Source organism: Copadichromis virginalis, linkage group LG1, assembly GCF_057382275.1.
Source record: "Copadichromis virginalis isolate Kocher_CV1m ecotype Utaka linkage group LG1, C_Virginalis_male_GT1.1, whole genome shotgun sequence".
Lineage (NCBI taxonomy): Eukaryota > Metazoa > Chordata > Actinopteri > Cichliformes > Cichlidae > Copadichromis > Copadichromis virginalis.
The window spans coordinates 40,411,275-40,429,289 of record NC_140618.1 but is presented as its reverse complement, the minus strand read 5'-3'; the positions used below and the strand labels follow the sequence as shown (position 1 = coordinate 40,429,289).

At 39.3% G+C, this 18,015-nt stretch overlaps 1 protein-coding gene across 1 annotated transcript in view; it reads right to left on the bottom strand.

Annotated features, from left to right (window-relative positions):
* Positions 1-17,039, bottom strand: part of LOC146719295 (multiple epidermal growth factor-like domains protein 10) — a 206,963-nt gene extending 189,924 nt beyond the window's left edge. Inside the window, exons 1-4 of the mRNA XM_085463041.1 lie at positions 16,940-17,039; positions 11,619-11,762; positions 10,701-10,802; positions 4,830-4,930 (exon numbers count right to left, since the gene is read on the bottom strand). Coding sequence (XP_085319167.1) covers positions 4,830-4,930; positions 10,701-10,802; positions 11,619-11,734 — 319 coding nt within the window. The 5' untranslated portion in view covers positions 11,735-11,762; positions 16,940-17,039. The remainder of the gene's footprint in view (positions 1-4,829; positions 4,931-10,700; positions 10,803-11,618; positions 11,763-16,939) is intronic.
* Between the last annotated feature and the right edge of the window lie 976 nt (positions 17,040-18,015).

The following is an 18,015-nucleotide window of genomic DNA, read 5'->3' as shown; positions in this document are numbered from 1 at the left end:
CTGCAGCCGCAGCAAGTAAAGATGGCTCGAAATAACGATATGTGGTCCCGCCGTGCCTTATTCGCGCCACACCCTTTTTCTTTTAGAGAACTGTTTAACCAGTTTTATTACTTTTAGTCATGTAATCTTTTCATTCAGTGCTACCTTAACTGTATATTTGTTTTTATTTCTGGGGAAATTACATTAATTGTTTCATAGCATTGTCTTTGCTCCCAGTCTGTTCTTTACACTGCTCTCTCCTCCTTACAACTAAAAGTTAATAAATTATGGAGCATTGTCAGGCCCTTTAAATCTAGGTCGCATTGTTGTTAACAGTAATTCTGCCACTTAGCTTGGCTTTGTCTTTACCAGTTGGCCACAGGTACACAAAATTAAGTCACTGCATTCTGTTAATCCTGGTGAATACTGCATGGCTTTAGTGGAGAAAAAGTATTTTAGAGTAAAATTAGAAAATTAGTTTATATATTTTATTTATTCCAGAACAAATAAGCAGTTTTATTTTGCCATAGTTCCCCAGGATTTATAAACTTTCACACAGAGATGGCACTCTAATGCCCCTTTGAGGGCCCAGTTATTCTGCGGCCTTTGCTTGTTCACACTGAACTAAAGAAAGCTGTATATAGTAGTGCCACACTGCATGCAAATGGAAACAAGGCCATTTAAAAACCCCGGTGGAGATTATGCTTTGCTGATTACAACACTGTGAGGTTGCAACTTTTTACCCGGATTAATTAAAACATGTGAACACAATTCAATAAAAGTCTTTTTAGGATCACTTTTAATTGCATTTTAATCATGAAAAAATGTAAAAACACGAAGGATTTCAGTTGATTCTTTGTCTGAACAACTGTCAGACGTGATAACATAAGTAGATGTGTGACAGAACCAGGAGAGCATGTTGTGGGATTCTTCTTTAACAATTAAGAGCAGAAGCTTAATGAGACTGGATTCACACTTAAATAAAGAATCGTGCACATGTAGATCTGAAAACAACATCTGTTGTTTCATCTGCTCAGTTTAATTGTTTGTTTTTAACTGATTGAAGAGCTGTTATTTACTTTGACTGGCAAAGTTTGAGCTTCAGACAGAAATAATTGTGTAATGGACTGTTCCCATGAAGCGGGGAACACAGCTAGATGATAAGGCCAATCTTTTACACACATACTGAATGAAGGTTCTCTTCAACTTGAATGCAAAATTATTTGATTCACCTGATGAATTCATCCAAATGACCAAAGACAACTAACAAACGTAGCTCTGAAAACAGTTTGGATTTGCAGTTTTCAGAGCTGCCTGATGTCTAAAGAAACATTTTGCAGTTTGTTTGAGATTTTGCTCAGTGTCTTTCTTTTTCTTTTACCAGGTTTCCTTCCAGCTGCTTGTGGTCACACTTTGGGTAGAAATACATTGACTTTGTTACAGAGCTCGACTGATCTTCCTTTTGACAGCAGATATAGGTAACTGTGAAAAGATAACTACTGAGATTGAACGACTGTTCCACAAGGTACACTGCAATTTTAACAAGCCTGCATACTGTGTGCGTGCATCAAGTGGAAAAAGTTTGAAAATAACAATGCATATGACAGGAAAATGGTTTTGTTTGTCACTGACACGTTATGCATAACACATGTTCTCTTGCGGTTGGAATATTAAGGAGAAAGCGCTGTCTGATAACAAACAAACACTTTTGGTTTTGATCAACCACAGTGTGTTTTTGTTGGGTTTTTATAGCATCTATATTTTGTGTCTAAGAAGAAACTAGCAGGAAAAATGTGACACATGTTCAGTCATTTATGTGGACTATAATCACTGATGGGAGTTTATACGAATTTAGCGATTGTGATTTCAATATCGATATCACTTATCGACTCGATTCGTTGTTGATTCTCTTATAAATTCTCATTGGGTTTTTAAAGGTCATGTATTACACTGAACGCTTTTCTTTAAAGTAATGCAGTATGTGACTTAGTTATTCACTGGAGACAGTAATTCATTATACTAGTCATTACATTGCTTTTACATCATGTTTCTCTGTAAAATGATATGAAACACACGGTCTCATAATTACCAATTAACAATATAAACCTAGAGGCCCCACACACCAACACAAATTATTAGGACAACCGTGTGATCGTTCTATGAGTATTTGGGTATGAACACAAAGCCGTCAGCACAAAGCAAAGATGAAAACCAACACAAAGAGTGTAAACTCGTCACCACAGTGACTCTACTGTAGAAAAATGAGCAGAGCCTGCAGTCTGACTGCTCATCACTACTTTTATTACCCGGTTACTTAGTGTCAGTATGCTCAGCTTTAACAGCACTCTGGGTTCTTGGCTAGCTTAATACCTTTGTGTTAGCATGTTAGCAGTTGTTTCTGTCCTGGATGAAGTTTGGATTTTACCACTGTGCGCATTCGTTTGTGGAGTAAAATAAATTCAAATATAATAAATAAAAATAAATCATGTCCATATCGACGCAGTAGACCATGGAACCCAAAATGCCGGATTCACAAACAGAGATTTAACTTAGTGCGCAGCTTTATTGCTGGAGAAACTCTTCATAGCAGTAAACGTGACAAAAACAAACCAAAACCACAAATGCAGGACTAAAACCGGAGAACAGGAACCTAGAAACTAAGAATACTCAGGACGCGAAGGGAGGAGACACAGCACAAAGAGGGTATAATGCAACGCAGAGCAGGGGATGACAGAGGACTGAAATACAAGACAGAGTAATCAGGAAATGGGAGACACAGCTGGTACTAATTACTCAGACGAGACGGGGAACAGAGGCTGAACACAGAGCAGGACTGTCAAAATAAAACAGGAAGCATGCGGCAGACACAGACTAGACACTGAACAGAGGGAACGCCGAGTACAAGGACAGGAAGGACATGAGACATGACTGACTGGGGAACAAGAGAACAAACACGAGGGCAGAACTAAACCTAAGATCTAGAAATCACAAACCCAGGAGAACTAGAGCTCTAGAAATGCAAAACAGAAACCAAAACCCTAATATTCATGAACCATGATGAGATCAAAAATAAATGTACAAAACTCAAAACACTGGGTCACCGACCCAGGACCATGACATGTCACAGGTAAATGGTGTGGCATCTATATAAAACTCTTCTAGTGTAGACTGACTTAGTCTGTTAAACACAAAAATGCACACTTTGAGTAGGGATGGGTACTGATAAGATTTTCACGATTCCGATTCCATTTTCGATTCTGTTTAACGATTCGATTCTTTATCGATTCTTATTTTTTAAAAAGGAGAACACTAAGGTCGATTAGCTTAGAACTTTGTTTTATATCTTCTCTTTGAACAAGATAGAAATGTAGGAGTAACATGGCCTTACAAACCCAACAGTGACATCTTAAGAGATCCAGCCTATGGCTCTTCAATGGGGTGTCACAGGGTCCCCGGGGAAAAATTGTAAATGTAAAATAATAAAATAAATATTCTTCTGTAGCAATAACAAAGTATAACATAAATTATTCTGTAGCAATTACACAAGAATATCCAGTAATGTCCCTGCCTACAATTAAACACATTCACTTACTGAAAATCATCTTCTGTGGCAAACGGGTGCAAGCCTTTGACCACAAACTGAGTCACTGCTCGGTGACATTCGTCTATCCTGCCTGAAAGGAGACGCTACCGGCAGACTGCAGCGAGAACTGCCAGCATCTGAGCCAGACTCTGTCTCATCATGGTTATCTAAATGCACAGTAATGGCAGGTTTGTAATAAGGCAGATCGCGCTAACATAATATGCACTGTTGTTGATTATTTACCTGCCGCATTAACGGGAGAGGACGTGCAAACGTTACCGCTGCTGCTGGGTTGAGATTCACGAGTCCGGAGCGGAATTAAAAACACGACATTCATTTAAGGTCATCGCGTGTTTTGTGAGCAAATGCTTTTGCATATTTGTAGTGTTTCCTCCCTTAGATGAAATATCCACTATTCAAGTATTGCAAGTTGCCCTGTTGTCATCCGTTCTCGTAAAGTATAATCAAACTTTTGAGCGTCTGAGCCACTTAGGCGCCGTTTCCTGCCAGGTAAATGACGCTCCGCAACGTGATGACGTCATTCGGGGCGACTGGAATCGATAAGGGAATCGTTTGCAAAAATGGCAAACGATTCCAAGGAACTGAAACAGTGGGAACCGGTTCTCAACAAGAACCGGTTTTCGATACCCATCCCTAGGTGTGAGCTAGGTTGTTTACAGACCTGGAGTATTTTGTCTGTTTATATCAAAGTGGTTCATTTTCACCCTTGGTTTGATTCATTTGTGTAGCTATGAACAAAGTAATTGCACTTAGGTCCAGACCAAACAAACCGGATAGTCTTGGTACAGTTTTATCTGGACTCCAGAGCAATTCGTTTACAGTGTGAACATAACCCAACCTTGATCTTCACCAACTAACAGGTCTGCATTACAAGTTTGAGCTAAAAAACATGCCTCGCATGCTTTGCATTCTCGATGTGGATAGGTACTGTAGATGTGCAAAGGACTGTATGTAGCCGTCTAATGAACGTACATTCGCCGTGTTCTTCAATAGTTAAGACCTCACCAACTTCTTCCTCTATTTACTTTTGTTGCTCCCACTCCAGGCACATCTGCCCTGTGAGCAGACTGAACATTGTCATGTGGTTTGTAGTAATGAGTTTACAAACTCATTAACATCTGTTGTTGTGATTTGATTGTAAAAATAAAACTGAATTGAATTGAATCTGTTTGAGGTAACGTGATTTACTCCGGTTGTAGAAAAGACACAAAGGCTAAAATGGTGTTAAGGAATCTGCAGGACTTACGAACACACAGTTCTCCACTTTCATAGAAGCCTGGACAACACTGAGAGCGTCGTCTGTACATGGTCCTTACACCTCTCCTATAGGCGGTCTTGTAGCTGATCCTGTGCAAATGACATAAACACAGTAAAGGTATTAATGTTAAAAGATGTGTGGCGCTGACCACACTGATGTATAAAACAAAAAATGTAAGCTTGCAGTGAATTATTTTCACAACAACAGAAAATGATCGTGTGAATGCACTTTCACCAGAACATCCCACAACAAGCCTTTGAACATGTCATCACTCAGCATTGTCACTCAAAGGTCGCTTAAGAACACAGTAGTCACTGCACTTATAAAGGATGAGCAGCACTTAAATGTTTAGGGGAGTTTCTCCACTCATTCAAGGACAAGGATGTTTTCTAATATTTCAGTTTAAGCTAAACGGATCAGCTCTTAGATAAACTAAACTAGTCGCTACAAAGCTTGATGTGGTCATCATGGGGCGATCGTGGCTCAAGAGTTGGCAGTTTGTCTTGTAACCGGAAGGTTGCTGGTTCGAGCCCCGGCTTGGACAGTCCTGGTCGTTGTGTCCTTGGGCAAGACACTGCACCTACCGCTTACTGGTGTTGGCCAGAGGGGCCGATGGCGCGATATGGCAGCCTCGCTTCTGTCAGTCTGCCCCAGGGCAGCTGTGGCTACAACTGTAGCTGCCTCCACCAGTGTGTGAATGTGAGAGTGACTGAATAGTGGTATTGTAAAGCGCTTTGAGGGCCCCGAAAAGCGCTATATAAATCCAATCCATTATTATTATTATCGAAGCTGATATGCCAACAGTTGCTCATCAGAATGTTGGGAAGTAACAGAATACATGTACCGACGTTACGTATTTACAATAATATGAGTAACTGTATTGTGTTACAGTTACTGTTTAAAAGGGTGATCATTAGAATACAGTTACTTTGTTGAAATAAGTGGATTACAAGGTGTTCTTGTCCGTTTCCTATGTTAGGCTATCCTCTGTCTAATTTTGGTAATTTCACGCATTGCCGTAAACCCAAACAAAACACAAAATAAGAGGCTCTAATGCAAGCTTCCTGTTAATTTTGGTGGCGTCAGTTACACAATAGACCCGGCGCCCGCACAACAGAGCCAGCAGTGCACGGGCAGGAATGCATTTCTTACTGACCGTACAATGCAAACTCTGTTTGTCAGCAACCGAGCTGCTCTCAGCATCAAGAGACTATGACTATATACTGTATATATAAGTAGATGTGATATCTACTCATATCTAAAATGTGTTTTATATATAAAGCCATAAAGTAATGAGGTATTGACCAATGACTTAAAATGCAGCTGTTAGAAATGTACATGAGAAGTTTAAGTAATGCAGTGTTGCTGTATTTTATTTCAGTGAAAAACTAAATATCATATTTTCAATTTAAGTTGTTTCCAGCTGTAGTGGCTGTTGAATATACCTAAAGCAAACGAGGAGTGCCATTTAAACGAGCCAAACTACGTTCACTTTATTTTTGGAGATACTGATCTCACGGTTTATGGTGACCACACTTGGCAGATTTTTCACATAATACCAGATATTTCTGATAAGTTCATATATCTCACTGAAATGTTACTCTGTAGCTGATTGTGTCAGTCTGTCAGTTTAAACCCTTTTTTTTAGAAAACATAAAGATAACTGTCACATCTAAGGTGTGTAGCATAGCATAAATCCTGTTGAATGCAAATAAAACACTTGAATGTGTTACTATTATTACTTACCAGCAGAGATGTAACGCGTTACTGTAATCCGATTACTTTTTTCAAGTAACGAGTAAAGTTAAGGGATTACTATTGCAAAAACGGTAATTAGATTACCGTTACTTTCCCGTAGGAACGCTGCATTACTGCGTTACTAAAACTGTGATTTTTTTTTGCAAGAATGTCTCATGACAGTGACGTAAGCGAGTGCGACGTTAGTGACAACAGCTGTGTGCAGATCAACAATGGATCACATGTTGATTGTGGGAGAGAGTATGAGCGTGCAGCGTTTAAAGCGTGGAAGTACTGACCTTACTTTGAGTTTGATTCCATAAAAAGTGACAAAAACATTAGTGTCCGCTGTGCGTGGGAAGAAAACTTCTTTTTACAGCGAAAAAAACCCCTAAACTTCCAACAAGCACCGAGTAGCTATGACGTAATGGGAAACTCACAGAGAAACTCGCGGATTCTTCCACTGACCGCGGCACACCTGCACCAGGGTAAACCTCCGCCTACCCAACTCCTGCTTTACAGGTGAAAATAGAGCAACAGGACCACTGAGTCTTTGACTTTATTTATTTTCTGCTGTGTTTTACTTGCATCTATTTGAAAGACTGAGTGTAAACACAAAAAAAAATTATTTTATGTGCTGGAATGTGCAGAAAATAGGTTTAAATGTTAAACGAATTTATTCAAGTCAGAGAATGTTGCATATAATTAAATTTTTGCTTGATGCATAAAGTTAAAAGATTAAAACTGATAAAACAAGTTTTAAAAAGAGACTTTTCCATTTGATTACATTTTGTATGATGATTATGCAGAAAAAGTAGAATTGGGCTGAAAGATCTATCACTTTATCACCTATTCAGGTTGTAAATCGTGTTTTTAAAAAGTAACTAAGTAACTAAGTAATTAATTACTTTTGAAAATAAGTAATCAGTAAAGTAACAGGATTACTTTTTGGGGGAAGTAATCAGTAATTAGTTACTGATTAATTAACTAATTAATCAGTAAGCAGTGTTGGTCAAGAAACTTGACCAACACTGCTTACCAGTATGGTAGCAATTGGTAGACAATTACTACCTAAGCCATGAATTATTGACTCAGTGACCTTCCTTAGCTCTTTGCTGCTGCTTCCAATCGTGATTCATCTTCTGACGAGTTTTAGACCCAGAAGCAACATCTGTCTCCCTATAGTCCATGTTTACAACTCAGACAATTGTCCCATAATGCAATTTGTTAGTGATATCAGAATCCTGAGCTTTGACTTAACATCAGCTACAGCTAATACGATGAGTTTAGTTTTGTTTAGTTTAGTCCAGCATTGTTATTCCTGATCAAAAGAATCTGATTAAAAGTTATTTTTAAGATTGTTTTTTTTTTTTATAATTGAAGTCTTTATTTGTTTTTAACATTTCACAACACAAAAACAAACAAAACAACCAACAAACAAACAACAACAGAAAAAAAATATATATAAAAAATATAATAATAATAATAAAAAAAAAAAAAAAAAAAAAAAAAAAAACTCAAATCAGTTAACTCAAATCTTTAAGTCATTCCCTTACTGAGTGCCTACACAAACAAACAGTGCAGCAAGCGTACAACATGACTAAAGATAATTGCCCTGACCAAATAAGTTCCAACCATCTCAGCCAAAAACACGTCCCCACGATTCGTCAAAACCCTCCCTATCATCATTAATCCTAGCCAAGAGCTTTTCATACGACACCATTTTCAGCATAGTTTCTTTCCACCTATTATATTCTGGAGGAGACGGTTCCTTCCATACACTGAGAATAACTCGAGCCGCTGCGATCACCCCCACCTTTATAACCACAAAGTCATATTTTGAAACCCCAGGCCAATCCCCTAATAAGCACAGTCTTGGTGACAGGGGTATCATCAAACCAATCCACCTTCCTATTTTGTCCAATACTTTTTGCCAAAAGGGATAAACTTTCCCACATTCCCAAATAGCATGCATAAATGTCCCTGGATCTGAACTACATTTCCAGCATACATTACTGGGACTAATTCCCATTCTATAAAGTTTGGATGGAGTGAAGTACCACCTGTGTATTAATTTATACTGAGTAAATTTACCCCTGGCCTCTCTTATATATTTATCAGAGAATGACAAAATTCTGCGCCAGTCTTCTTTAGAAATTGCACAACCCAGATCCCTCTGCCATATAACCCTCAAGTTTTCACATATCTCTTTTTTTGGATTGTTAAACAGTTTGTAGAAAACCGCCGCCCTATGTGCTGTACTGGACAATTCTAAGAACTCCACCACCATATTCGAGCTTTGAGCAAATTTTCCTTTGGTAACACAATCCCTTATTTGTAAATATTTCCAAAAATTATTTTCTCTTGTCAAACTGTATTTTCGGGTTATTTCAGCAAATGACATAAACACTCCCCCTGAGTAAAGATCACTTATCCTGCGTATGCCTTTGACAAGCCATTCCTTCCAGAACACAGTTTTCCGCCCAATCCTTACAGCAATATTGTTCCATAGCGAGGCATAAGGTTGTCTTAGATGAGATGCTCCACACAACTTGTGCACCTCCACCCAGACAGCTTTGGAATACCTGAGCACTGGGTTATTATGAGAGTCTTGTCCATTAGTTGCCGCGCCCTGCGAGAGAACATCCAAAGGTGTGAAGGGGCTCGCTAGTTCCTGTTCGATCTTCATCCAGCTCAGCTCAGAGCCCGATCCTGTCCAGTATTTGGCCAGTCTTGACAATTCAAAAGCTAAATTATACAACTTCACATTTGGGAGGGCCATTCCCCCAATGTCTTTAGAGGCCCACATTTTCTTTATATTCACTCTCGGCTTCTTGTTATTCCACAAAAAATCTTTGATTAACTTCTCAATTTGACCAAATATGTGCAAAGGAATCCGTACAGGTAACATCATGGAAACATAATTGAACTGTGGGACCACCATCATTTTAATCACATTAATTTTACCCCATAGTGTAAGATTCAATTCACCCCATTTATCCAGATTTGCTTTTATCTTTAGGAGGAGAGGTTCCACATTTGAAAGCATAATATCCTCCAAGTCAGGTTTTAATAATATTCCTAAATACTTCATACCTGAAGGTGAGTACTTAAAATTGAATGGAGTAACGCATCCAGAATGACATGATGCTGACAATGGCATGCCCTCTGACTTGTCCCAGTTTATCTTATAACCTGACAACCCTGAAAATGACTCAACACACGTGAGTAGCGCTGGTAGAGACTGCATGGGATCCGTCAATACTGCTAAGATGTCATCAGCATATAGAAACAACTTGTGTTCCATACCCCCTGCATGAACACCTCTGACACCCCTGTTTGCTCGAATAGCCAAGGCCAGCGGTTCCAGAAATATTGTAAAAAGCAACGGGGACAAAGGGCACCCCTGTCGGGTCCCGCGAGTAAGATGAAAAAACCCTGACACCAATCCATTTGTCAAAACCGCTGCCCTTGGACTTGCATATACAGTTTTGACCCAATTACAAAACCCAGGCCCAAACCCGAACCTTGCGAGGGTCGTCATAAGGAAGCCCCATTCCACCCGATCAAAGGCCTTCTCAGCATCTAGCGAGAAGGCCGCAACCGGGGTTAGGTTAGATTCGCTTCTGTGCATGAGATGAAGAAGTCTTCTAATGTTATCACCTGAGGACCTATTTTTAATAAAGCCAACCTGGTCACCATTAATGATATCTGGTAATATTTGATCCAGGCGGGAGGCCAAAACCTTTGTCAAGATTGTTAAGCATTGCTTAGCATTATAATCTAAATGTCACTGAAACAAACAGCTACACTGAATGAAACATTTAGGATAACTGTTAGCAAAATCTGTTCATTTGTCCACTGGAACAAATGTATATATTATACCTTTAAGTCACTGATCACAGTTATTTATCAGTGAGGAAGGTTATTTAGTTGTAGCTTTCATTTCTAGTATTTTTACTTTCACATTTGTAGTCTTACAGTGAAATAATTCTTTGTATTTTTTTAGGCAGAACAAAATTAGCAGATGAAAAAGCTTCTTTTAAAATCCCTAAAATATTAAAAGTTAAAGGAATTAAAACAGTAAAATACTGCAAACAAAGAGAGTTGCTTTGTGCATACCTGTGTCTCGTGCATTTGAACCAGTTGAGGATGTCGGTGCATCGGGTGTAGTAAACCTGGTCAAATGGATGGGCATAAGACTCCTGCACAGTCACTGCATAACTAGAGGAACAGGGAAAAAAACAGCTTGACAGGATGAATTTCTAATTCTGGATAATCTTGTGTCATTATCGAATACACAAATATTAAATGTAATATATTAAAATACGTTTTTGTATTAACTGCAAACATCAAATATAACATAAATGTAAGTCCAACTTCACAATAGAAACCTTTTTTCTTTCCTCAACTAGTCAATGATATCCAAAAGCAGGTTATTAGGATGTCAAGCACTGATCTCATTATAAATACAACGGTTAGAATAAATCTAATTTTTAAATATGAAAAACTTTTAATAGCCATTGAGTCATCTGGGGAAAAAACATTTACTCTCCTTAAAGTTCACAACCGCTCAGGTTGTTATCAAGAAACTCATCTTCCTTACCCTCCGTAGCTGGCAGCGAGCTCACTCTGTGTTTTCATTGTGTTGAACAAAGGTTACTGAACTGAGTCTAACCTTTAGCGAGAAGTCAAAGCTGTAATAATCATCAGCAGTAATATCCATTTGCACAATTCCTACTGATTACACAGAGACATTATCGATCACAGCACCTGCACTCTCCGTAGCTCTCATCAGAAACAGCATTGTGCTTTTACCCAACATACTGCTGAGTGCTGGGACCACTCAAGCAGTCACATTACCATCTCTTTGAATTTACAGCCTCGATATGTCCCCAGGAGTAAACCTTTTCCCTTTTGCATTTGATTATTGGCAAACCCTCAGCTTTGATTTGTGGCGGCAGTCCATTAGTTCACTGCAGTATTTCTTTTGTTAAATATCATTTTGAATATTGAAGAGACTCAACTGGGGAAACGTACCTCTCCCAGTGGCTGCACACATTGGGATCATCGGGGTTTAGGGGTGACACCAGGGAGCTCAAACCGCTCAGGCTGAGCCACAGCAGAGCTTGGGGAGAAACTCCATCGGTAGCCATCGTCCTCCTCCTCCCTTGGTTCCTCCTTCTGTCCTCAGGGAAGGAAACGAAAACAGTGAGGAACACGAGTTCACCATTTATACTTTATGTTTTGATAACTTTTAACACGTCTATGCTGCTTTTTATCTCTTCTGCACTGGATTTCAAAGGATATTTTGAGAGCAACAGTTATAGAACACTACCGAGATTAACATTTTTTAAATACATAACTGACAAGTGTATATAATCTACACTCATTTCCACCCAAAATTTCAAATGATGTCATTCAACTAGCTGAGGCCCAAATACATGATGGTCTCAACAGCTCACTGTAACTGTGTAACTTACAGAAACACATGCGGATATAGCTTCTGACACACAAAGTGAAGTTTATTATTTAAGGAGAATAATGGTGTAGTTCTGAGATTTTCCCTCCACCACGTACAGGGTTACACAAAACCACCCTCGTAATGATTTTTGCTGTGCTTGTTCTGAATCTTTGGAGATTGAATTGGGGATAAAATAGGCTCGTCTTAGCTGGGCTGGCTTGTTATAGCAATGGCAGAGAAACATGTTCAAATGATTGGTACGTAGCATATTGAGCAAAATAAGAACAGGTTTTCTGGGGTATAGGAAAGCTAACCCTCCTATTCAACAAGCAGCAGGGATTCCTGTAAGGGAGCCCATAAAGCCCAACAGTAACATATATAAATCAATCAAAAAACATGCTTTCTCAAACCCTAATATTGGATATAATAGGTAAGATACACTGGTGTCTGACTTGTAATTTCACTTTAAGCATGAGAAGGAGAAGACAGACACATAAAGAAAGGTTACTGTGTTACTGTAGCTCAGCGTTTTCACATATGATCACATAAACAGTCAGTTGGTTTTGTATCATTCAACTCAACTTTAACAAAGAGATTCATGAAAAACTTCAAAGACTGATGTGGCTGATTTTGCTCTAAAAACACCACAACTTCTTGTCTTTATGTATTTATGTATGAAAGTGAACATCTACCATTCACTCTTCCCTCTAAACAAAAATGCTTTGCATTGAAACAAACTAGTGTAATTACGATAAATATTTGTGACACGTGCTGAAAAACTGACACATGCCAGAATGACAACTCGATGTCAGATTCAGTGGACGCAAACAAGAAAAGCACAACGAGGAGTAAATACTAACATTTCTTAAGATGAGAACGATATAACAACCAATTCACAAGGTAGCTAAAGTTGTGTTTGGGGCGATCCACTGTAATTTTCTGTACAGCACGGGAAAGACAGATGAATACATATCAAAAGAAAAGAGCGTAGAAATGCAGAAATCTCCTGTACTGTGCAAAATTAAATAGTAGAGCAAGCTTGCAATGCTGAGAACACCATTGAGGAAACGCAACAACTCATTGTAGGGTTGTGTGTCTGTCACTACAACCATAAAGGAAACTGTCAATTATTCCCTAAAAATGCAGAAATTGCAGAATTTCAGTGCCCATAAATTACACTAACAGTAATTTAGTGTCATTTCTCACCGCTAGATGTATCACCTTTGTTATGCAATGGTACAATTCAATGCAAAAAAAGAATATCCAGCACAATGATTACCACGAGTTTTTCCTGTCAGTCTAAATTCTTAGCAGCCTGAGAGGATGAACGTCTCCACCCAGGAGCCTACATCCTCTGGGTGTTTGCACAATTAATGCTTTCTGGGAGCATTGTTGATGGCAGCTGTGGGATGATAGTGACATAAAATTCAACAGCAGACCCTTTCCTCATGACATCAGGCCTTTTCAGAGGCGCACACACTGACAGCCCGGGAAAATCACGGTGATGATGAATGGATAAATGAGTGACGGAGGTGTTGCAAACCAATTTCTCCCAGCCACGCTGTCATGTAAAAGAATGACAATTGAATGTTCGTTTGTGGACAACTGGTGGAGCGTTCCCATTAGTGTGATATGAGCCGTGCCATGAGAAGATGCTGAGAAGTCAGACAAGCAAGTTTGTGTTTTTTACAGGTGTCTGCTATGTGGACATTGTTGCAGACAGCTGTGACTACACCGAAACAGTGAATAATGAATGGACAGTGATGACATTAGTTTAATGTCCACAGCTACATCACTCACATCCGAGATGGGACAAATTGCTCGAGTGTAATAACAAGAAAAACATACGAACTTAAAAATGGATGAAACAACAAAGCTGAGGTTTTCTTCCCTGGTGCTGTTTTCTTTTGTAACATGGAGACACCTGTTCAGTAGGAGTGACTCTCATGCTACATGGGTCTGTCACCCAGTTTATTCCCTTCTGTGCTTTATAATCCCTCCATCATTCTGCTGGTAACATTACAGAAAAACACATAAACCCACTAATTACATTTTGTTACTCCTCATTCCAAATGGAATCAATTCATTTCACACAAAACTCCATAAGTTTTTTTTTAATTGCTTAAAATTGTTGCAAACGTATTAAAAATAAAAACAAAAATATAACACGTACATAAGCATTTCCAGCCTTTGCCATGACACTCAAAATTGAGCTCAGGTCCATCCTGTCTCCGCTGATCACCTGTCAAATGTTTCGCCTGTGACAAATCCAGTTGGTTGGACATGATTCGGAAAGGCATCTTTCTATATAAGGTCCCAGAGTTGACAGAGCATGTCAGAGTTCAAACCAAGTGATGAAGTATGAGGAACTGTTTGTAGACCTCCAGTACGGGAATGTTTCAGGACACAGATCTGCGGAACGATGCTGAAACCATTTCTGCCCTAAGCACACAGCCAAGATAACAAAGGAGTGCCCTCAGGACCACTCTGTGAATATCCTTGAGTGGGCGAGCCAGAGCCCAGACTTGAACCTGATTGAACATCTGTGAAGAGATACGAAGATAGCTGTGTGCTCCCTGTCCAAAATTAAAGTGCTTAAGAGGATCCATAAAGGAGAACAGGAGAAACTGCCCAAAAATGGGATGTCAAGCTTGTAGCATCATACTCAAAAAGACTTGAGGGCGTAACTGAAATTGGATTTTACCCCCCTACAAAACGTGATTATCCAGAGTAAAGACCAGGCAGCAGAGCAGAGAGTGGCTGGCCTCTCTTAGAGATGCGGTGAGGAGTTTGGCCTTCTGGCCTTCTCTGCTCAAGCTGCTACTCCCGCGACCCGAACCCGGATAAGAGGCAGAAAAAGGACGGATGTTTGTCCTCAAATATAAAAAGCACTGAAAAACTGCTGTGTAGTGATACTGTGTATCTTCATAATATTTTATACTCCTTTTCTTTACCAATATACAGGGAGTGCAGAATTATTAGGCAAATGAGTATTTTGTCCACATCATCCTCTTCATGCATGTTGTCTTACTCCAAGCTGTATAGGCTCTAAAGCCTACTACCAATTAAGCATATTAGGGGATGTGCATCTCTGTAATGAGAAGGGGTGTGGTCTAATGACATCAACACCCTATATCAGGTGTGCATAATTATTAGGCAACGTCCTTTCCTTTGGCAAAATGGGTCAAAAGAAGGACTTGACAGGCTCAGAAAAGTCAAAAATAGTGAGATATCTTGCAGAGGGATGCAGCAGTCTCAAAATTGCAAAGCTTCTGAAGCGTGATCATCGAACAATCAAGCGTTTCATTCAAAATAGTCAACAGGGTCGCAAGAAGCGTGTGGAAAAACCAAGGAGCAAAATAACTGCCCATGAACTGAGAAAAGTCAAGCGTGCAGCTGCCAAGATGCCACTTGCCACCAGTTTGGCCATATTTCAGAGCTGCAACATCACTGGAGTGCCCAAAAGCACAAGGTGTGCAATACTCAGAGACATGGCCAAGGTAAGAAAGGCTGAAAGACGACCACCACTGAACAAGACACACAAGCTGAAACGTCAAGACTGGGCCAAGAAATATCTCAAGACTGGTTTTTCTAAGGTTTTATGGACTGATGAAATGAGAGTGAGTCTTGATGGGCCAGATGGATGGGCCCGTGGCTGGATTGGTAAAGGGCAGAGAGCTCCAGTCCCACTCAGACGCCAGCAAGGTGGAGGTGGAGTACTGGTTTGGGCTGGTATCATCAAAGATGAGCTTGTGGGGCCTTTTCGGGTTGAGGATGGAGTCAAGCTCAACTCCCAGTCCTACTGCCAGTTTCTGGAAGACACCTTCTTCAAGCAGTGGTACAGGAAGAAGTCTGCATCCTTCAAGAAAAACATGATTTTCATGCAGGACAATGCTCCATCACACGCGTCCAAGTCCTCCACAGCGTGGCTGCAAGAAAGGGTATAAAAGAAGAAAAACTAATGACATGGCCTCCTTGTTCACCTGATCTGAACCCCATTGAGAACCTGTGGTCCATCATCAAATGTGAGATTTACAAGGAGGGAAAACAGTACACCTCTCTGAACAGTGTCTGGGAGGCTGTGGTTGCTGCTGCACGCAATGTTGATGGTGAACAGATCAAAACACTGACAGAATCCATGGATGGCAGGCTTTTGAGTGTCCTTGCAAAGAAAGGTGGCTATATTGGGCGCTGATTTGTTTTTGTTTTGTTTTTGAATGTCAGAAATGTATATTTGTGAATGTGGAGATGTTATATTGGTTTCACTGGTAAAAATAAATCATTGAAGTGGGTATATATTTGTTTTTTGTTAAGTTGCCTAATAATTATGCACAGTAATAGTCACCTGCACACACAGATATCCCCCTAAAATAGCTCAAACTAAAAACAAACTAAAAACTACTTCCAAAAACATTCAGCTTTGATATTAATGAGTTTTTTGGGTTCATTGAGAACATGGTTGTTGTTCAACAATAACATTATTCCTCAAAAATACAACTTGCCTAATAATTCTGCACTCCCTGTAGTGTGCTTCCTTTCACTTTACATTCATTCATATTATTAGGGCAAGCACAAGGAGTCCTAAAGCAGTCGATCAATAAAATATTGATACAGGAACCAATACAATATATTTCCATACTGGTATTTTATCCTCTCCCATAATGCTAATGCTTATATGTGTCAAAGGTAAACATGACCCAGACCAATCAATATACAGAGCACACACACATGACCTCTAACTCTGAAAGCAACCAACACACTGTTTAAGTATTTTTATTTTAATATATACCCAAAGCTAAACAAAAAATAGCATAACAAGGGTTGAATTTTAAAGTATTGCCTCATTAGATTATTACAAATATCAGAATAATGAAGTGGTACCTATGGTGCTGCTTACCTTGAACAAGGCTGGGTGTGATGGATGGTGAAATGCTGTCAAACAGATTTCTATTACAGGAAAAAATGACCCACTATTGGAGGATGGTGAACGGACCTCAGAATGCCTGTTTTAAGACAAAGACATAAAAAAACAAATATTTATTAAATAAATGAAGTTGAACAGTGAGAAGAAGATTTCATTCATTTCCTTCTAGGAAAACAAGAGCAGAAAATGTATGTTCTTGTATGCTTCGTCTCTCACACTTTAGTTTTATCCAAGTGCTTCACCACAACGTCTTAATCATCACCTTGTAGTCAAATGCACCTAAGGACACCAAAACTGCAGAGAACTCACTTCCTCTAATTAATTCAATTTCAGCAGATACATTCGAGCTTCCATCTGATATTCCTTAGGATTAAACTGTAAGATAAGTCAAAACCCTCAAACATTCAGCCAGCAATAGTTTTACCTGAGCTCTGTCATATTTTATCAGTTTTATGAACATTAAAAACATCAGAACCAAAGAACTACAGTAATGTGAATTAGAATGTGTGTCTGCAGTAAGGCGGTGTGTGGATATACAGAGCTATGGGATAGTTTGACACACTTTCAGTAGATTCTTATTCCTCATGAAGCACCGTCATGTAGGTGTCTGATCAGCGCCGAATTCATTCTCCACACATCCGGCAAGATTTATATAGATTTGTCTTCAGCCAAAGGTACAGCGAGGAGTCTTAAAACAAAATGAATGGGTGTGCAGAACAGGATCGACTCCATGCCATGAATAAGATAGCAGCTAGTGGCAATGGCTAATAACAAAGCTAATGCTAGAGGTAGATGGAAAACGTTATCAGCCCTGTCCTGCCTATAGTGTTCATTTAATAGAACAACACAATAGTGTCTAATAATTTCTGTTTCTCTTAAAGTACTAGATTGAAACTGTGAAACAGTGTACCAGGAATTAGACAGAACCCTAAATTATAAACTGAATTTCATCTGCAGTAAATATACAACCTTTTTGGACTTTTTAAACTACCTAATATTTGTACAGCTAGGATTCCACTGAACTATCAGAAAAATGAGAAGCTAGCCGG